This window comes from Myotis daubentonii, chromosome 1, assembly GCF_963259705.1.
Source record: "Myotis daubentonii chromosome 1, mMyoDau2.1, whole genome shotgun sequence".
NCBI classification, from domain to species: domain Eukaryota; kingdom Metazoa; phylum Chordata; class Mammalia; order Chiroptera; family Vespertilionidae; genus Myotis; species Myotis daubentonii.
In genome coordinates, this window is record NC_081840.1 from 147,641,780 (window position 1) to 147,663,534 (window position 21,755).

The 21,755-nt window shown below is 44.7% G+C and overlaps 1 protein-coding gene across 11 annotated transcripts in view; it reads left to right on the plus strand.

Annotated features, from left to right (window-relative positions):
• The window catches only part of SGMS2 (sphingomyelin synthase 2), a 93,439-nt gene extending 72,070 nt beyond the window's left edge, over positions 1-21,369 (plus strand). For all 11 annotated transcript variants that reach the window (XM_059661904.1, XM_059661873.1, XM_059661911.1 and 8 more), the window contains 5 exons: positions 3,835-4,522; positions 8,616-8,733; positions 14,088-14,241; positions 15,365-15,531; positions 17,061-21,369. In XM_059661904.1, coding sequence (XP_059517887.1) covers positions 4,068-4,522; positions 8,616-8,733; positions 14,088-14,241; positions 15,365-15,531; positions 17,061-17,264 — 1,098 coding nt within the window. In that variant the 5' untranslated portion in view covers positions 3,835-4,067 and the 3' untranslated portion in view covers positions 17,265-21,369. The remainder of the gene's footprint in view (positions 1-3,834; positions 4,523-8,615; positions 8,734-14,087; positions 14,242-15,364; positions 15,532-17,060) is intronic.
• Positions 21,370-21,755: the final 386 nt, after the last annotated feature.

A 21,755-nucleotide genomic window follows, 5' to 3' on the forward strand; every position in this document is an offset into this window, starting at 1 on the left:
GTCTAACATCTACCCGTGCAAACCTTCCACTGACTCTCCCATCTGCTTCCTGCTGAAGCTGAGAGTCTGTTTGTCGAATTAAGGAATTCGACATTGAGATTATTAAGAGAAAATGACTACTGATGTATATTAATATGGTAGTATCTAGCCCTCTATGGTATAATAGAGGTAACAGAAATAAAACATAGAAGCAAAATGATGTGCTTTCTTGTAATTTCACACAAAAAATGTAAGTTCTCCTAGGGATGAAAAGAGGAGCAGCTGTGGAAGCCTTCTTTCACCTGCGACTAGAACACGTATTACAGAGCTGAAAGTGTGATAGGGACATCGAAGGAGCGTAGCTATATGTACTGCTATTTCTACTACTGAAAACGTTCCCAAAAGTCACGTGGGTGTTGAATTTTATCAGATGCCTTTTGACTTCACTCAAGATGATCATATCTTTTCTTTTTTACATATATTTGTATTTTATTACAATCATTTATTCATTTGAAACCTTCCTTGCATTTCTGGAATAAATCATACCTATTTCTTAAAAAAAACAAACAAAAAAAACTAACAAAACAGTATCGTGTACTAAAAGTTTCAGAGCTTTGCATTTGCCTTCCAAAGGAAGACTAGCCTATAGCAACCTTTAGCTCTTTAATGATCTAGGTTAACTTCTAGTCTTTTGCAATGTAAGAGGCCTTGAAAGCCCTCCATCCACCTTGTGCTCAGGTACAGCTCCCTAAGCAAATGAGCTAATGGGATTGCCATCCATGGAGAGGAACTACTGTGGCCTTTGTCACTTCCCCAGATACTTACTGGTAGGGCAGGGTTACCACAGGAATGAGTATGTTGTAATCGTCATCTTGATGACCGAGAGTGCGCCCCAGGATTGGCTGACACTTGCTGATTGTGGTTTGTATATTGAATCTTCTTAATGAAATCCCAAGGAAAATAGCAATCGAGCCACTAATGCTCTTACTCCCAGGAGCACAGAGCTCTTCAAGGTTAATTATTTCAGTCATCCTCACAGTTGTCCCATGAGGTGAGTGGCAGAGCACTTCCTCTTTAAAAAAAAAAAGAAAAGAAAAAAAGGTGACTAATTGGATTTTCTTCTGTTCTGCATTCTGTGTTCTAGAACTGGGTCGCCACCTTCTAAAGACCATCTCTGTGTCCATCGGGGGACCTGGGTTTTAAAATCGCAGGCTTCTTTCACATACAAATGCCAGGCTCGCAGCATGTGGAATAGGAAAGTGGGAGGAAATCTGGATGGCGTTTGGCAAGATGCTATGAGTGGGATAGCCTAGAGTTGGTAAAAAGAGACAGGTCCTGGCTGAGTTAGTGCTTTGCTGCCTCCATTAGGAATAGTCATCCGTGGTGCTGAAGGTTTGTTTTTGACTCAGCCTCACTGAGGCACCTCTTCATTATGTTTACTCTTCCCACAACCTTGTGCCAGGTTGCCACAGAGAAACCAGGGAACCCCGTCTTACAGAGGGACACTGCTGCTTTCTCATCCGACTCTAATGTGTTAGCAGCTGGGGTTCTCACAGGGACAAGAGAGAGCGGGACGTCCGAAATGCTTAGTCCTCTCCCTTAGCGGGGATGTGTCTCCGTCCTCCCGCCATCCTCTGCGTCGGCCAGGCTAACGCTGCTCCTGCATCTGCTTCCTCCCACATGGCCTGTGCCCGTCTGTGGACACATCCCGTCAGGGGAGCAGGGACAAAGTAACGCTGCTTTGTCGAGGGCCCACCTCCTCCCTTGTACACGTGCCATTCAGTCTCCTCGCATAGCCTGCTCACGTCAGCTCTGCCTCCTCGGTCAGACTGTGAGCCCTTTGGGTGGACATTCAGGTCGGTGTCATTTGGTTGGTTTTTTGCTTTTCACTCCTTTTAATTGCCCCCTTCCCGTACCCCTCATCGCTGGGGCATTTGGGTGCACAGTAAACACTTGTGGTTGCTCTGTGTACCATCCACAACTCCCAACAAACATGGCCTGTACTTATTAACTGTGTCATTTTAACAACTTTTTTTTTTTTCCTTTCGGCAAATGAAGGCTTAGCTGTCACCACTTTGAGTTTTTCCTCCCCCTTAATTTTTCCCTGAAGTTACCCTGAAAGAGAGGCCTTTCAAATGCAAAGGATTATGCGTAAATGGTACAGTGTGCCCAAGCCCAGGACTAATTAGAAGGCCTGGAAGCCCCTTCAGGTGGCCGGGATCTGCAGTCTGGCTAAATGCTGCTTCCTAAATTGAGAACAGCTGGGGCCGTGTGGCCAGCGGGTATAAAGAGCGGGTGCCGGTGCCCTGGGCTGTGAGGACGTCTTTGCTCTGTGGAGCCGGCGGAGCCTCTGCTGAAGGCACCCTTTCCTCCCGGGGGTCGCGGTGGGTAAGTGCCCGCGCCGGTCCTCACGGTGCCTGTTTCTGTTGTTTTGCCAGAAATGGTGGTGGCTGCATCGAAATGTTACTAATTTGCCACGCCGGCTGTCGTGAGTTATTTCATCCTTCGGGAAACAGGCGGAGTTTGTTGCCTCAATGAGAGAGAGCTCAGGCTTTGTGTCTCGAAGGCTTTGTGTTATTTCGGAGGCTGTCCGCCTTCCTGGTGTATGGGGTGCATCTCTGACTATAAAAGGGTAAACCGAGGCAGTGTCATTTCGTACTCGAATATTCTGAGGAGTGGTCACTTAAAAAGATTACAGTTTTTGTTTGTGTATTTTTTTAAAATCCTCATCTGAGGGTATGTGTATTGATTTTTTAGAGCGAGGTAGAGAGAGAGAGAAAGAAAGAAACATTGATCGGTTGCCTCCCATGTAAGCCCCAACTAGGGATTGAACCTGCAAACCTGCTAGGTATGTGCCCTGACTGGGAATCGAACCCACAAACTTTTGGTGCATGGGTTGGTTCTCAGAAAGAGAACCAACTAACTGAGCCACTCGGCCAGGACAAGATTCCAGAGTTTTAATAAGAAAATAGAAAGTTGACTTTCTGACAAATGTAGAGGGTAACAATTATTCAGAGCATGTAATCATCACAGTTTTTTAAAAACATATGTGTTTTTATTTATTTCAGAGAGAACGGGAGAGGGGGAGAGAGATAGAAACATCAATGATGAGAGAGAATCATTGATTGGCTGCCTCCTGCATATCCCAACTGGGGATTGAGCCCACAACCTGGGCATGTGCCCTAATTGGGAATCAAACCATGACCTCCCGGTTCATAGGTTGATGCTTAACCACTGAGCAACACCAACCAGGTTTGGTGTTTTTAGAGAGAGAGGAAGGGAGAGGGACAGAAAGATAGAAACATTGATGAGAGAGAAACATCAATCGGCTGCCTCCTGCATGCAACCCAGGCATGTGCCCTGACTCAGAATGGAACTGGCGACCTCCTGGTTCAAGGGTCGGCGCTCCACCACTGGGCCACGCCGGCAGGGCAATCATCACAACTTTTTATCCTGTAAGGTTCCTGGAAAAGATGCAGTCTTAGGAAGGAGTGATGTGATCTAGGGAGGTTCTAGCTCATTGTGACTTCATGGTTAGCAACAGGCATCAGTGGCTGATGGAGTGGTTGCAGTGTTGGGTCCTGGCTTCTATTTAAAGAAATTTAAAAGGAATTGATTATTAAAATGTTCCTATTTATACTGACATCAGCTCAAAAAGAGAAGAATTCCAAGATAAAACAATTCAGTATTTTATAAATAAACTCGTCTCGGCAGCTATAACTATGTTCTGACGATACATTTATAAAGCAAATGGCTTTGGTATTTGTTTCCATATTTTGATCATGTTCTTTTTTGGATGGTTGACAGTTGGAGGGGCACGATATCTGAACGTAGTTTTGTTTTTTTTTTTCACAGGAGCCGCAGTGAAATCTCCGGGGGAAAGAGAATTGGCCTGCTTCCCTGACAGCGGCGGATGCATAGTGGAGAGCTGCATGGGAGGACCAGGCATCTGGTGGCTACTTTCTACGTTTTACACCAGGAAACAGAATCAGATGAAGAGCCCATGTTTATCTTGGAAATAGAAGGATTAAAAAACGTTTCTACTAAGAACACTACCATCTCCTTTTGGATCTGAAGACTGGGGGACAATGGATATCATAGAGACAGCAAAACTTGAAGAACATATGGAAAATCAAACCAACGATCCGGCAAACACATACCCAAGGCCTGCTGAACCTGCCGAAGAAGAAGAGAAAAATGGCAATGGTAAACCCAAGAGCTTATCCAATGGGCTGCGGAAGGGCTCCAAAAAGTACCCAGACTATATCCAAATCTCTATGCCCACGGACTCCAGGAGCAAATTCCCCCTGGAGTGGTGGAAAACGGGCATCGCGTTTGTGTATGCTGTTTTCAACCTCGTCCTGACGACCGTCATGATCACAGTCGTACACGAGAGGGTCCCTCCCAAGGAGCTCAGCCCTCCACTCCCAGACAAGTTTTTTGATTACATTGATCGGGTGAAGTGGGCATTTTCTGTATCAGAAATAAATGGGATTATATTAGTTGGCTTATGGATCACCCAGTGGCTTTTTCTGAGATACAAGTAAGTAGGTCTAACACATTTGGGATTTTTTGGGGGGGGATGCGGGAGGGGGGCATGTTGGGGGGAATGCGCCATTAGTTTGTACTTATGTGGATAGATGTGTGCTTGGAATTATCTTTCTTGGTTTTATGTCGTAAATTCAGTCTTATCCAGGCATTTGATGAAAGGAATCACTAGAAAAGTCTGCCACATTGGATAATCAGTCGCTATTCAGTAAGCATTGGTGGTACAGCTGTGCCTGGAAGTGACAGCTGTATAGGAAAGAACAGAGGTGCTGTGGTGGGTGACTCAGAGTTTGTGAATTTAAGGTGCAGTTCTGATTTCAAGCAACTTGGCACTGTGGCACTTGCATGATAAATCAAGAGTCGTGGGGAGTAAGAACATTCACTTCCTCACGCTTGAGTTATTTCAGGCTCTTGACAGGCGGGGTCAGCGGAGTGCTGGGAGCTTTTCTCCCCATTGCTCGCAATGCAATGACTATACATGAGACTATATAGACAAGCGGTTCTCAACCTGTGGATTGCTACCTTTTGGGGGTCGAACAACCCTTTCACAGGGGCCGCCTAAGACCATCGGAAAACACATATATAATTACATATTGTTTTGGTGATTAATCACTATGCTTTAATTATGTTCAATTTGTAACAGTGAAATTGGGGGTACCACAAAATGAGGAACTGTATTAAAGGGTCGCGGCATTAGGAAGGTTGAGAACCACTGATATAGACGGTAGCATGCTTTGAGGTTTGCTTTTGTTCAGTTCTCACATTTTGCACTTCTTTTCCTTGGGCCTGTTGGCAATCCAGTCCCAAGAATCCGTTTCAGAAACTGAATTTAGAAGTGGGCCATGCGGTTTTGGTTTTAGATTTCTAAAGTAAACGTCTGGTTTCCAGGGCACCACAAAAGAGCTTTTAGTTCCCGGTTTCGGTCTCCCTGGTTGGGAATAGCAGAATCAGGAAGTACTAAGCCAGGTACTTTTGCTTTGAAGACACTTGAAAATAGGACATAGCTCTCAAGTGGTTGTTTCTTTCCTATTAATCCCATAAAAAATAAAGCCCTTCCCTTCCCCTTCTCACTTTATTTATCATTCAGATATATGTTCTCTAATAAGATGCTAGTAATGAAACCACTAAAATAAAAGTTTGATCAAAACATTAGCCACAAACTGAGGCCTTTGAAAATGCAATGTATGCCGATTTAATCCGTACAATTCAAAAACTCAGAGTTCAGTAGGATTTCAATACTGATGCCACAAGATCATTTTTAGAAGAGGGAATTTATGCTATATTGTTCTTTCAATTGGTTGTTGCTTTGAGATTAGAAGAATTCAATCTGTCTTTGCTGAACAGTCCCCTACATGCAAGTTTGCAGTTTAAAAAACTGAGTCCACCAACAAGTCATTCCTAAGCATTTTCCTTAAAGTGTCCCCCTTAATATGTTTCCTTAATATGTGTAAGTAAAATAGCTATCAATTTTCTTTTACTTAGTAGAATTTTTTTGCTGCTAAAGTTGTCAGTTATGTCATGCTTAGGCTGGAAGTAAACAACATTTGTTGAACTTTAGTGTTTTTTTAATTTATCTTTATTGTTGAAAGTATTGCAGATGTCTCCCTTTTTTACCCCCACTGACCCTTCTACCCGGCCCCCATGCTGCCCCCCAACCCCCATAGGCCTTCACCACACTGAACGTTAGCGTTTTTCTCTTCTGTGTCTGGAATTGACCCTGAATAGAAGAGAGACTGCTTGGGCCAAAGATGTGCTTTCTCCTTTAATTTAGAGCCAAGTTTTATTCGTATATGTGTGAAAAGACATCTTCTAGCTTCCAACCTGAGGATCTTAATTTGTTTGAATCTTCACCTGATTGTTGCTACCACGTCAAAACTTGGGGTCACACAGCTGGCCACATATTTCAGTCATATCTACTGCTTTGGTCACAGCCCATCATCAGAAAGGTGCTGGGGAAATCACACTGATTTTCCTTTTCATTTTTGAGGTAGAATTGGAGCATATGTTTTAGGAACTAGTGGAGTAATTTTTATAACCTGTTTTGAGTCATCCTGGCTGGATGCGAAATCTCAATCTCTCTCTCTCTCTCTCTCTCTCTCTCTCTCTCTCTCTCTCTCTCTCTCTCTCTCTCTCTCTCTCTGTCAAACACCTTCGTAGCTATGGGAAAAGTCATTGGTTGTAGCTCTTTTCCTAAACAAGGCTGCAGAGGGCATGCTTTCCCTTCTTAGCTAATTTTCTATACAGCTGAACTCAGAACACTGGAATGAGTATAATTGACTCATGTAATTCCTGCTTATCACTTTCCTTTGTCTAACAGCCATGGGCAAACTACGGCCTGTGGTCCGGATGCGGCCTGTTTGAAATGAATAAAACTATTGAACAAAAAGACCGTACCCTTTTATGTAATGATGTTTACTTTGAATTTATATTAGTTCACACAAACACTCCATCCATGCTTTTGTTCCGGCCCTCCGGTCCAGTTTAAGAACCCATTGTGGCCCTCGAGTCAAAAAGTTTGCCCACCCCTGGTAGCACATGGAGCACAGCTCAGCCCTCTTTGAGGGCCTGGGGTTGAATCAAAACGTGAATCATCTTTCACTCAACCAAATGGAGAGACTCTGCAGTGTCTATCCCCTGTCCCTTTTCAGTGCTAAAAAAGGCAGAGCCTGAATAGCAAGCCTTTGAAAGCAGAGCCTTGCAATAAATGCATACTTTCATCAACTCCTCAAGGTGGTGTTCCTCTCTATTTTGACCCCAGAAACCCTGGAATATTCTTAAAATAGCTACTGGAAATAAGGTTCTAAAAATATATTTGTCCATGATTCTTTAAAAGAGAAACCCCAGCAGTTACCTGATATATTTCAGACCGCAGTCTTGTAGAAAACTTAAAATCACTCTCTCTCTCTCTCTCTCTCTCTCTCTCTCTCTCTCTCTCTCTCTCATCAATAAGCATGTCCTCTGGTTAGGATTAAAACACATACGTACATACATACATAAAAATATGCCACATGCCTCAGACTGCCTGTTTGTCCAGAAGTCTGACCATTACCAGCTTTGGAAGTTTGAGAGCTCTGAAAATGGGAGACCTGGAATAATGTAGTGTGTGTACTAGGGAAGTTCCAGCTAGTAACTCTAGGGATCCCAGCGGCCTCTTAATCCCCAGAGCCCAGAGTTTGTAGACCCACCCCGACCTTCACAACAGAAGAGGAGTTTCCATCTTCACCTGCAAGTGCGGCTACTCAGAACCCTTATGCCCATTTGGTCCGTTGCGGCAGTGGCACAAATAGTGTGCTCCAGGTCAGCCGCTGGGAACCACCGCCTTAGACCGAGGGCACGGATGGTGTGGGACGGGCTCATGTCGGTCAAGACAACGATCTCCACCAAAAATGATAAAGTGAAAAAGTACTTGTGGTGCTTTTGTTTATTTTTGCCTCTTTTGGTCAAGATTGAATAAGGGTAGACTAATCAGTTTATAACTTCATTATTAAATATTCTTAAATACACGAGGATACTCTGAGTATCTTCAGCATATTCTCTGAAAATCTATAGTGTAGTCATAGACAAAAGTGAATGCCCAGGCTGTCAAAATACTGTTGGATGGCCCCCAAATAATCCTTGTTTCTTATATAACAGGTTTAATGAGTCATCCCGTTTCCCTGTGTGTCCAATTATGTGGCATGACCTGAGCTCATTTGTCAATTCCTCAGTGGCCGTGGGTTGCTTATACCTTTGGTATGTTCCCGAGAGGGTTCTATAATGCACTGAGTTGACTGGAAACAGACAGGCTCATTGAATTTTCTCTCAAAGAGTGACTTCTTTCGGAGAGGTGGTTTTCTAGAACCCTCAGTCCCCACAAACTCCACTCCTTCAGGGCCCAGACCACCTAGACTGATTACAGCATGTGAAGACTGCGGAGCAGCCGCTCCGTGGAATGGTAAGGAGGGGCAGCCTAGAAATAAGCTGTGAAACTGCGGTCTGTTAATGCCATTCTGTGTTACTTTTTATTCTGCCAAGCACTCTTTTACAGAACATTAGGAACAGAAACAGCGAGTAACCTTGTTTCCCCCCCATCCCTCTTATTCCCTTAGGTCAATAGTGGGGCGCAGGTTCTTTTTTATCATCGGAACATTATACCTGTACCGCTGTGTGACCATGTATGTCACTACGCTGCCTGTGCCTGGCATGCATTTCCAGTGTGCTCCGAAGGTAAGCACCTCTGATTGAAAACACTTATTAAACATCTGCTCTCTCTTATAATCTTCAAAACACTTTCATGTGTTAACTGAAATATTACTTAGGACTAGAGGCCTGGTGCATGAATTTGTGCACCAGTGAGATCCCTTGGTCTGGCCTGCGGGATCAGACCTCGGGAAGGCTCCAGGGCATGTCTGGCCTGTCTCACTCAGCCCAATCTGCTGGACCCCAGCAGCAAGCTAACCTACTGGTCAGAGCGTCTGTCCCCCTGGTGGTCAGTCCATGTCATAGCAAGTGGTTGAGCTGCCTTAGCATATCATTAGCATATTACGCTTTGATTGGTTGAATGGACAACTGGGCACTTAGCATATTAGGCTTTTATTATATGGGATATTTTCTGTTTTTCTTTAGATTTAGGGGTAAGAAAATTGAAATGTGTTCATAAAATGTATATCTTTGTACATAAAAAATTCATTTTCTGCTACCTGAAAGTTGCTATTGGGAATTTGACTCAGCTGTTGTACCTTCACTTACTCACTTATGCATTCATTCTGCAAGTGCTCTGCTCCTGTTATGTCCCAGGCACTGTGTGACAGCAGTGACTAAAACAGTTCTTCCCCTACAGCTTACATTCTATTGAGGGATGAAAACTGATAAATGTATAACTTGTGCCCGGCCAGTGTGGCTCAGTGATTGAGCGTCACGCTAGGCACCAAGGGATTGCAGTTTGATTCCAGTCAGGGTACATGCCTGGATTTCAGGCTTGATCCCTAGTGGGGGTATGCAGGAGGCAGCAGATTCTCTCTCATCAGTGTTTCTGTCTCTCTATCCTTCTCCCTTTCTCTCTCTATAAAATCAATAAAAACATATTTTTAAAAAGAACCGTATAACTTGCCACATGGTGATAAGCCAGGGGGCTATCAGATGGGTGGTAAACCTGAGTCAGAGTGAAAGGGACTGTGAAGGTAGGTATTAGCTTGCAGAGGGGGTCAGAAAGCTTCTTTAATGAGAAAGCACCAAGGCAGCAATCACATGAGGGAGGGAGCTCTATGGATGGGGTGAGAGCCCCAGGCCAAGGAAATAGCTCAGTCACAGAGAGTCAGAGAGAGAGAGAGAGAGAGAGAGAGAGAGAGAGAGAGAGAGAGAGCGAGCGCGCAAAGAGGCCAGTGCGGCTGGTGGAACTGTGGGTCAGGGTGATGCAGCCACAGATCCTGTGGGGCCTTGTGGCCATTGTAGGAACTTGAACCACGGTCGTGGCAAATGAGTAAGAAGTGAGGAGTCTGTCGCTTTGGGACATTTTGAAGGTGGGGACGACCGGTTGTGTTAATAAGTTGGACACAGCTTTAAGAGAAAGAAGTCAAGGATGACCCCGGTTTTCAGCAATTGAAAAGGCAGAGGGGCCTTTGGCTGAGACAGCGTGAGACACTGACACTGTCTTAAGCAGGATTTACAGCTTCTCTAGGGAGAGCTGTTTCTCGAGAGAGCTTTTCATCATCCTGGACCCCAGGGCACCCTGGTTTCTAACAAAGGAGACTTACAGATCCTGTCCGTGCTCTCTGGGCAGGGGCATGAAGTCTGACGTCATATTTCACTGAACACTAAGCAGATGTCCAAGGTGGAGGGAAATAGAGTTGTTGTGAAGTAGTCAACAGTCTCCCTCCCCAAATATAGGTGTGGTTTGGAGAAGCTGTAATTTTCCAAAGCCATCAAAGCAGAAAGTGTCTGTGATTAAAACAGTGTCCATATTGAATTTAAACACTGGCTGGTTTTTTAGCGAAGCTAAATTCAGGCACAAGAGAAGTTCAGAAACATAATAAACATTTCTAAGGGGTTATTGCAACGTGTCAAATGAAGACATGGCCACAGGAAAAAAGGCAAGCATCCTCGTAATGGGTGAGGTTTGCAGGGGTGAAACGCTATGATTACGGACAGAAGGTATCCTCGGTGGAGGAGCTGCAGTTTTCAGAAGCCACATTAGTGAACAGGGCCCTGGCTAACCCAGCTACAGATACAGTGGGAGCTCTGGCGGCATCCTCGCTAACCAGCTCCCACGTTCCCGAAGCACGAGCAGGCTCTCGGTGCCCGACGTGTGACTCGGTGAGGCAAACACGGTCCCTTTGTTCGATAGACGTGATCGAGGGTTGTGTTAGAACAGGAGTCAGAATGGCGTTCTGAACGTGGCTCCCAGTGCTCCGTAGACTGAGGTTACCGGGCTATCAGGTAACCTGCCTGCCTCCTTTGTCGCTGACTCTATGGAACACCCTTCGTGACTGCAGGCAACGACAGAGCTGTGTGTACTGAAACCACTTGCTATGGGAAGATGTCAGGTCTAGCCACTGAGGCCTAACATGGCTTGCCCCTCGCCGGATGTGGCTCCCCCGCCGAGGAGCCATCGCAGCTATGGGTCCCTGGTGAAACCGTGGCGCTCTCAGTCTTCCAGCTGCCTGGCCCCATATCTACCCTCTGGTTTCCCTTAAGTCCTCTGTGTATGATTTGCTTTAAGCCGCCAACCCAAGCTTTTGTTTGCAGTCACCAAATCTTTGTTCTGAAAAGTGTGTTTAAATAAATGGCACATGAAATTATGTAGCGCTCTAAGCCCATTTGGCCACATACAAGAATGTTGGGCTGGCACAGATACAGCCCCTTCCCTGAGAAAGCTCCCGGCCACCCTGGCTGCAGATGCCGCAGGACTTCTCCTCTTCACTGAAGGGACGTGAGGACGGGAAGGTTTCCGGATTGGCAGATGCCAGGCTGGGCTCTCTTGAACCTTATTTATTTTTGTGGGAAATGGGGTGTGGTGGTCACAGTTTGAGGAGCCCTTAAGATCATTGAGCCCCGTCTGCTTCTCCGCTCAGCTTTCTACATCTTTCATTCCGTATTCAGTGACGCAGGGGTGGAGAGCGTCTGGCCAGCAGGCCGCGATCATTTGGTCTGGCCCTGCCAGGTGTTAGGGGGGAGTTCCTTAAATGTCGGACCCAGTACAGCAGGCTAATGCTTACGTTGATGATGTGGTACGGCCCGCGAAGGATGTTCTAAATCTCCACACGGTCGTTGGCAGAAAGAAAAGGTTCCCCACCCCTGCAGTGATGGCACAGAATAGTGTCTGAAAAATGAGGAAAGCAATGGGGACTGGGTGCTTATGTGGTGTGTGACAGGGTTCCAGTGAACTAGGACAGAACTAGAAAACACCCAGTCTTTCCCAGATCTGTCCCCCCACTTCCCAGTATTCTCTCTACACTCTCGTTTTAACTTTTTGTTTTGTGGTTCTGTTTATTCTGGGTGTGATCTGACACCTGGGGTAACAGTGACAACACTGAGGGATGAAGGCCTGGGAGAAGACAGCGAGGAGAGAGTGCCCCCTCCATCCGCGGAGGCATACTGGATCGGATGCTCTGGAGCACCAGTCACCAGCGTGGCTGAAAGAGGGAGGGAGGAGAGGGCAGCTGCCTGCTTTTGCTCCGGGTTTGTGTGTGCCTGGGGGCCCGTCTAGCCCGTGATGGCTCCAAGTATTGCTGCTCTTAGAAAACTAGAGTGATGAGTTGGGATGAGTGAGTAAATTAAAAAAGAAATTATTATGGTTTTGAAATAAAGAATAATGCGTCCTTTTAAACTGGGAGCAGAGCGTATGTACCTTATTTGATCTCAGCGTTGACAGTTGTTTGTACCAGCCATCCGACAAATTCCTCCAGGGCTGTGGTTCATCCGATGAGGCACGTGGCTGGACCGCATCCTCCACGTCAGCTCAGCACAGAGTTGCACGTGGCTGGCGGCCCGCCTCGGCGCGGCACCTGAACTGAGCCCTGAACCGTCAGCTGTCCTGGCCTTCCTCGGCTTGGGCGCTTTGCCGCCTCCAGCCTGTCTCTTCCAGGCAGGACCACCTCTGGCATGTTTGCTTTAAGAATTGTCAACTCTTGAGGAAAGTACACAAGTTCTCTTGGTTTCTTATTCATCTGCACTTGCCCTCAGCAAACTTTTGAGGAAGGTTAAATTTCTGCAAAGCCCCAGTCTCCAGCCTGCCCTGCGACCCTGGGTGACGTCTTTTTCTTAACTGTTAACGAGTTGCGGTTTCACAAGATTCACCGAAAACCAGAAAGCTCCCCGACCCATAAGGTTGCTATCCATTGGGAAAGGTGTAGGCACCCATTGGAGGTGTTTTAGGCCGCCACCCCTGCCCCAATTCCTGCTGTACTGGATTGGGTGGGTTTCCACGTGCCTAGAGGCTGCCTTAATTTCCCTGCTCCTACACTCTCTTCCCATCCATCTGCGCACGTCTCCCCTCCTGCACCACCACACATCCACCTGGACTAGGCTCCCCTGTCTGTACCACTACACAGCCGAACCGCCAGCGTGGCCGAGCTGGCCGTGCTGTGGGGACAGCTGCCCGGAGCGTCGGCGCTGAGTACAAAGGGCCGCCTGTCATTCAGCTATTCCCCAGGTCCCCAAAATAGTCATTAATGCTCTGTCTGTATAATTCTCTTCTGATGTGCTGTTGCTTAGTCTTATTTCTGAGTATCACCTTTATTTTTGTAAACATAGTCATTTTATTCTAGATTGATCTTAAATCCTCCCTCTGGCCGCCCCGAATGTCAGTGTTCCACTTTTCTGCACCCACCATACTGAGCGGCTCGGCCCACTCCTCCTTGTAGGCTTACGTTTTAATGGCTATAAGCTGGACGGTTGCCTCAAACTCCTGCCCGGCCCATCACTGTTTCCCATACCAGCATGATGGCCTCTGTGTCTTTGCCCAAGGGGCCCCTTTCCTGCCCGTTGCACACAGGTCTTATCGTCAGGGATATTTTGCCTGATCAGGGCTACTCATTTTTAAAGCTGTCAATACGTTGCTAATCCACTATTTCCAAACTTATTTAAAGTGTTGCAGCTTCCCTTTTTAACTGTGTCTGATCAAATATTAATACAGCCATACACACACTCGGGCTGCCCACTTAACGCAAGGTATGAACACACTGTTCAATATTAGTAAGGTGCTGTTCAGCTAAATCAAATATTAACCATCGAAACCATGACATCGCCCGGCATAGAGGGAAGAAGGTAGCTTTGGTCTTTTTTAGCACATAGCTGTGGTGAGGTCATTGTTATTAATATTTTTAAAAGCTTTGCTCAAGGATACGACATCGCCAAAATGTATTATTAGTAATGTATTGAATAATTCAAAACCTGTCACAAAAACTGGCCAATACAATGAATAAAACCCAGTTTGGGGAACTTCCCCCTGGGATTCTTTCTGACTTTCTAAGTCAAAAAGAAAAGTCACAAGCTGGTGACCTTTCTGAGTGTCACATAAATTAGGCTGAAACACGGTTTTATCCACTTGTACATTTTCCTCCTGATCTTCTTGTGTCATGCAGCTCAACGGAGACTCTCAGGCAAAAGTGCAGCGGATCCTGCGGTTGATTTCCGGTGGAGGACTGTCCATAACAGGATCGCACATCTTGTGCGGAGACTTCCTCTTCAGCGGTCACACGGTCGTGCTGACACTAACTTATCTCTTCATCAAAGAATGTAAGTAACTCATTCCCGCTTGATGGGTTCGCTCGGCCCCGAAACCGATGGGAGCCCTTATTCTATCGGAATTGATAGGGATGTGTGTGTGTGTGTGTGTGTGTGTGTGTGTGTGTGTGTGTGAGAGAGAGAGAGAGAGAGAGAGAGAGAGAGAGAGAGAGAGAGAGGTCTGTTTTTCCACTTCCACTTATTGATGCATTCATTGGTTGCTGCTTGTGTGTGCCCTGCCTGGGGATCAAACCCACATCCTTGGTGGGATGACGCTCTAACCAGCTGAGCTACCCGGCCAGGGCTGGCTTGAGGTTTTTTAAATTGTGTAAGTTTACATACAGCAAGGAAAGAATTACATTCTCCTTGTTCCAATCTTTGATGGGAAGTAAAATGGCAAATCTGTTATCTTAATACAACTCAACTTTAAAGTCAGCTCGCCACATAAACAAGGCACTCCCTGTTTATGCCCGTTTCCCGTGCAATTGGGCAAAACAGCCAGTTTCTAAATTATACATGTGCTATTGTCCTGAGTAAGCAGTGGTTCCAGTGGTCTCTCTGAACAGCCTGCTTCTGGAATTAGATGCATCATTTATATATTTTTTGCTTTCCCGCCTTTTGACCAATTTGGACTCTCTCCTCATTTGTCCCATTGTCATGAGTGGATTTGAATTCAGTCATGTGAGCAGAAAACGTGGGACCAGGACGACTTTGAGGTTAACGACAGAGGGCTTTACCCAGCTGTGCAGATACTACCACTGGGCCTGGGTTCCTATAAAATCAGCCTGGCTCCTGCTACTCTGTGTCTTGCTGGTCGAGAAAACATTGTTTTAACCTTGCTACCACACAAAGTCCGTTGTCTCTATTCATTGACAACCGGGCTAGGCTCCCACAGACAGTGGGGTTATTAATAATTGTGTCATCGACTTTTAGACTTGCTGCCTGTGGCGCCCCCTCCCCCCTTCCTTCCTACCTGAGCGAGCCCTGGGCCGTTCACAGCCCCGCGTTTTGGGTTATTAGTTTTCTCCTTCCGGAGACTTGTTGACCTCAGACGATTCTGATTAAGGCCAGGAGGACAGACTAGTCATGAAGCGCCTCTCCGGGAACCTCCTTACTCCCGTTTTCTCCCCTGCAGACTCGCCTCGTCACTTCTGGTGGTATCACTTAGTCTGCTGGCTGCTGAGCGCCGCCGGGATCATCTGCATTCTCGTGGCTCACGAGCACTACACCGTGGACGTCATCGTTGCCTACTACATCACCACACGGCTGTTCTGGTGGTACCATTCCATGGCCAATGAAAAGGTGAGAGCGGTGAAATGCCCCTTGGATAACTTCTTTACAGGCAAGGGAGCCCTTTTCGTACAGTGGGGTTTGAGTGGCTTCGTGGGAATGACTGCTGTTGCTGCCCAAGTGTGTGGTTAGCTCAGGTCAGTTCTTACCCTTATATCCATTATTGCGTTTTAAAATAAAGAACATCACACGTGTAAATAACATCTATATATATAAAAGCCTAAGCGACTGAAAGACCATATGACCGATTGACCCGTTGCTATGATGTGCACTGACCACCAGGAGCAGGCGCTCAATGCAGGAGCTGCCCCCTGGTGGTCAGTGCGCTCCCACAGCCAACCTCCCGTGGTCCCTCCCCCCAGCCAGCCAACCTCCTGCGGCCCCGATCGGCTCAATCACCTGCCAGGCTGAGGGACCCCACCCGTGCATGAATTCGTGCACCAGGCTTCTAGTTTAAGGATAAAAATGTATGATTACAGAGCACAGTGTTATACTAATCCAACTACTGTAATTTATATGAGAATTAAAGAAGTACATATGCTAAATTAAAATGCAGGCACCTTCTCTGTAGCAGCACTGAGGTGCAGCTAGGTAACACCCCTGCCTTCAGAGAACTCAAGTTTGAGAACAACTTGGCAACTATTTTTGGAAGTCAGGCAAATTAAGTGCCTTATGACTAATTGGATTTAGTACATCTTTTGGTGATGTGGTGCTCTCTGGCTTCTTTCTTATTCTGATTTCTTCTGCGTCCTGTTTCCAGATGCACTTTTTTCTTCTCCCACACGTTCTGAGAGAGCTAGCTCCAATGCCACCTCTTCTGGGAAGCCTTCCCAGACTTCATTCTCTGCCGCTAGTCCCGCGATGGAATTGTCCCTCCCCTCCCTGTGCTTTCCTAGCCTTGGTGCATATCCAACAGTTAGTCTGTGTGCCACGACCTACCCTGGGGTCATCTTGCCATTTTGTCTGTTGCATGCAGAGTGTGGAGAATTTGGGAGAGATTGAAATGTTGTCCTTTCCAAAGGCTCTAAGTTCAGTTCTCATGGAGTGGTGCCCACTAATGAGGGCCCTCTCTATGGACCTGTCTTGTAGCTCTGTTTCCTGTTTTATAGTCTCCTGTTGCCATCTTCTGTTTAGTGATCAGCTGACTCCACAGAACCAAGCTTTTCTCTTTCCTCTTAAAAGTGCTCAACCGTGTGAGCTCTCCTCTCTCTTCCCTGGTCACTTAGGCTTTTATATATAGAGATCTGACCACTCAGTTCCTGAAAATTGTTCCACCCGGGTAACTGCCACCTGCATTCCTCAGTCTCCATTGTCACTGGAGTTGCAGACAGGCAATCAGCATGAGCCACGAGAGGGAAGACGGAGGGGCTGGGAGGGGGGGGGCCAGGTGGCATCCGGTGGGGAAGAGGTGCAGACAGTATGCCTCGGGACCTGGAGGCTGCTGCTCCTCTGCCGTTACAGCAAGTGACGGTTTAATTAATGGGGAAAGTCAGGAAGCGTGAAAAATACGCCTCATTTCGCTCTTCCCTTGCCTTTTACAGAACCTGAAGGTCTCTTCACAGACTAATTTCTTATCTCGTGCGTGGTGGTTCCCCATCTTTTATTTTTTTGAGAAAAACGTACAAGGCTCGATTCCTTGCTGCTTCTCCTGGCCGCTCTCCTGGCCTCCGGGCTGCTTTAAGTCTTCATGCAAGAAGTACTCGCGGGTTCAGAAGATCGGGGAAGACAATGAGAAATCTACCTGAGGAGCAAAACAAAGGCTTCAGCTCTTATACCCAAAGCGGTATCGCTGTAACCAAAGGGGTAGTTCTGTTTTTTTATTTTAGGAGAACTGACTGGTAAGTGAAGAAGTGGACCAAATTTTGTGTAAACGATTAGAAAGATGAACAAAGTGTTACGCTTTGACTGTTTGTTTTTTTTACGCCTCCTGAGAAAGTCGTCTTCTCCGGAGGCTCTTCCTCCATGGTGACAAGCCCTCCCCCGGGATTCCCTGACGCGCTTGGAAAGAGGTGCCAAAGAACACGTCCGCCTGCCCTTCGTCTTTCTCCACTAAAGCATTTTTTCAGGATTTCTTTTCCTCCAGGGTCAGAAGGATTTGCCAGTGTTTTCAATAAACTATCTGGACAGATACAACCTAATGTTGAGGGTGGACTTGAGCACTGGGCCTCTTAGTGAGGGGGAGACGCAGGGGTTGTGAGTAAACTTCGGGTGAACTTATTCTCCCTGTCCTGGGGAACGTCAGGGTCAGGTCTGCGAATACGTACTGCTGCTACCACCCAATGTACTATGTGTCACTTTTACTTTATTTTTTTAACTGATCATTTTATTTAAAACATGAAAGAAACGTGATCTAAGTAAATATGGAAATATTTGACACACCCCACAGATTTTACTTGGGCGTAAATCCTTACTTTTAAGATCTCTCTGACAGATGCACACACAGGGAGCAGGGCCGTTTCCGCTCACGGTGGTCCTTGTTTGCACACTGGCTGAGCACAGGCTGAAAAACACGTGTGTGAACTGCTTCTCGTGCCACGTGGGGAACAAGCCTGCATTTCTCGCCCGGGTCCCCCCCGGGTGAGGTCTGTTTCAGAGCTGCTCACTGGAACTCAGAAATGCAATTGGTCACATCTCACTAAGCCCACTTCTTTCTAGTTACATTCTGCTTTATGGGAAAAGGAAGATGGAGTCCAAAGGTCGAATGAATGCATCCTTTTTGCAAGAGGCCCAGCTTCTTGAAAACGGAGTGCTTATAGGAAGGAAGGACTAAGGAGACAGACCACAATGAAGTCGATCTACTCTGACCCTGACAGGACACCACGGCGCTGCACGCTCACCTGCTGCTGGAATCCAGGCGTTAAGACAGCACAGCTGGTCGCTAAAGGGGGCTGGTCGTTTCTAAAGTTCTTTCAGGTGATGCGGAAAAAAAGGTGGATTTGACCAGATTTAATGCTGTCAGAGTTCATGCGTTGTTTCATGCTGTTGGGGCTGTGGTCAATTCTTAATTTCTTACAACTTCTAGGACCTTAGGAAAAGATCTAAAGTTACACAGTCATCAGCACAGAGAACAGAGAGGCCAACTCTGTGGGAAGGCAGTTACATTTATATTGAAGGCAACAATTTCCCACCCCTTAGAATGAAAACAAAAATGAAAAACCACCCCTAAATTTGCCATGAACCAGTCAGCCCTGAGTTGATATACAAAACTGACCTTCAAATTACTTGAGCGAAGCACAGTACACACTGACATGTGTTCAGGAAGGGTCTTTATCCTCTGGTGCTAAAATTCTCTGTGCTTCCAGTGTAGCTCCTGCTCTGTGTAATAGAAGAATCACTAAAGGAAACGTAGTTGAGTTCAACACCAGGAAGAAAGATTTTCTAATCTGGTATTTGAAACAAGAAACAAAACCCTAAACCTTCTTGGCAGGTTTTCAAATGCAGGAAGTTTTTCTGGTATTTATCATTAAACCAATAAGAAACATATCCATACCTTACCAGATGTTTAGCTAGAATTCCACATAATTTTTGCCTACGAAATATGGGCACGTGTGAAAAAACAAGGTGTTCTGTGTGAAGACACTGATGTTATTAAATTCCTGTTGTCCAATTGTGAGGAAAAACATATGACGCGGAAGCCTGGGCTTTGCTCTCCTAACACTGGTACATTGAGCCTCTGACTTAAATAAGACAACCTGGTATATCTGAGAGCCTTATTCCTACATTGTAGATAGCCCACTCTTCATCAAATTAAATTAGGGAACGTATTTAAGCTTTTAAAATCCTGGCGCGTTGATTGCTGGAGGCCCTCGAAATAGTAGACCTTGCATTTTAGTCAGGTAACTAGTTTTGTTTTTAAATAATGCCATCACCTTTTCAAGAACTTTTAGAAGGACTTCTGACTCCACCTGTGGGCACTGCTGCTCCCATGCTCTTCACAGTGTATGCCATAGCTCTGTCGTTGGCGCTGCGGGAGCATGTGGTACCAGAATAAGGGTGAAGGGGAAATACCAAGTTTCAAGGTGGGAAGGTGAGAATAGTGAATCTCATTTACATTTAGAAAAGCAAACTTGAGGTCTAACCCAACATGCCACTTTAGAGTATGAAACATGAACAATTACTAGACGTAGGGTGGTGATCACTTCACAGTCTATAGAAATAGCAAATCATTACGTTGTAAACCTGAAACTAATACGTCACTTATATCTCTGTTTTAAAAAATTTCGATCTTGCCTCTCAAACAGTAAACTTTTGGAGCTCCTTTTCCTGCTGAATCAATATATAACATCGATTGCTGTTTTTGTGAACTTGTGCTCCTCTTGGAAGCTTTTCCTATAATTTAGTCCTCTGTGCACTATCTATAACATGTAATTCCTCTAGGTTATAACACTTTTTTTCTAAATTCTTTGAAATGGGAATGAATTCCTCTCATTATAATTTTGGAGCTCCTCCACCAGCTCTGAAAATAAAGCGTTCTTCCTGAAGTCCAATGGAAGTAATTTGGAATTTTTAATTTAATTTACTGGCATCTTGGAAAACAAGTTTTGCTGTGGAAGGAAGGCTGGCTGGAGTGAGGGCGAGTCTTTAGTCTGCTTTATGGATGGATGACTTTGCATTAGGTTCTTGGCTGTATACCAGCGCCCCCTTGTGGAAATATGTTATATGACTTTGAACACAAACCTGCCACTTTTTAAAGTGTATTTTCAAGTTTTTAAAAGGCATATGTTTTTTATTTATTTTTTGCGAATAATCTTGAAAGCATAATGCAAATGGAATTATGTTAAAGGTATTTTAAACCTTTCCCAAAGGGAAAATGTACTTAGATCACAGGGAGTTGCAATTCTAATCTTTTATCCATTTGATCAAAGAAAATTTGCAGACCATTTTTACCTCTCACCATCACAATCATTAATGTCTCCCTTTATAACTACCGACACTTTGTTTACTTTGAAACACCAAGTTGGCTGCCTTTTTTATTTTACATGTTAGAGAGAACTCATGCAGTTTTTTTTTTTTTATCACATCTTGTTCCTTGGATATTTTGAACATTTTTGAATTATTTTTTATTGTTTATTTTTTTTTTGCACTGTAAAATCGATTAAAAATTTAAGCCGGTCTTAGCACACTTCTGTAGTGTCAGGAAGTGTAAGAAGGAATTTCATAATAAATGTGTTTGCATGTTTAAATCAAGCATATTAAGAGTAATATGCTATGTGTTGAAGGTTTTTCTGTTATGTATGTATAAAGATTCCTAGCATTTTTGTTTAATGTCATTGTGTTGCAATAATTTAACTCAGTTGACTTACTTGCTGAAAATATTTTGTCTATTAAGAAGTGCTCTTGACTTCAATACCTAAACACTGAAAATTGTGTCTAAGGTGCCCAAAGATAAGTTTTTATATAGATTTACACCTTATAAGTTGGGATTTGTTTTGTTATTCATTAATTTAACTATGCTGTGTTCTGAATGAATGATGAATGAGACTAGTTCTTTATTCTGAAGTTATTTAAAATTGTCCTTTAAAAGAATAAGAGGAAGCTATAAATGTAAGCTAATCTAGTGGCCAAGTTGGGATTCATTATTTAATTTAACTCCTATGCAATGATTAATGCTGCAAAATGTATGGTTATATTATGGTATATTCACAAAAGAAATATTATTATGAGGTTTGAGAGGTGTAGCCTATTGTATTCTTTCAGAAATTTACTGTACTGTTTCAATGTGTTAAGTGCCTTGTTGTAAAGTAAAATTTTAAGCCTAGAATGCATTATTTTCCTGATATATATTTTTCATTATGATATATACTGTATGTTATTGTAATAGTTTTATTAAATGCTTATGTTTTAATCAAATATGTGATTTTCAGAAGCTCTTTTCTCCTACCCACCAGTACCTTAATCATTAGTCTATCATATGGGGTTTGAATTCAGGTCCTTTTTTTTAAAGAGGAAATTATCTTTGTTTAGAAGTATGTTTTTCATGCTTGTGCTTTTATATTTGTAAAAACATTTCAGGAGGAATTTAGAAGTGTAACTATAGTTTGTACTTCAAAATGCCATTTTACATTTACATTTTAAGTGCCTAATTGTTAGTTAAAACTAATTTATGTTTTTATTCTAAAGACATATGTGTACTTGGTTTCTAATCTCTTTGGCTTTGCTTTAAAAAAAAACACACAAAAAAGCAAGAGCCTCTACTTCTATTTACCCAATAAACCACCATGACAGCAACAGTATTT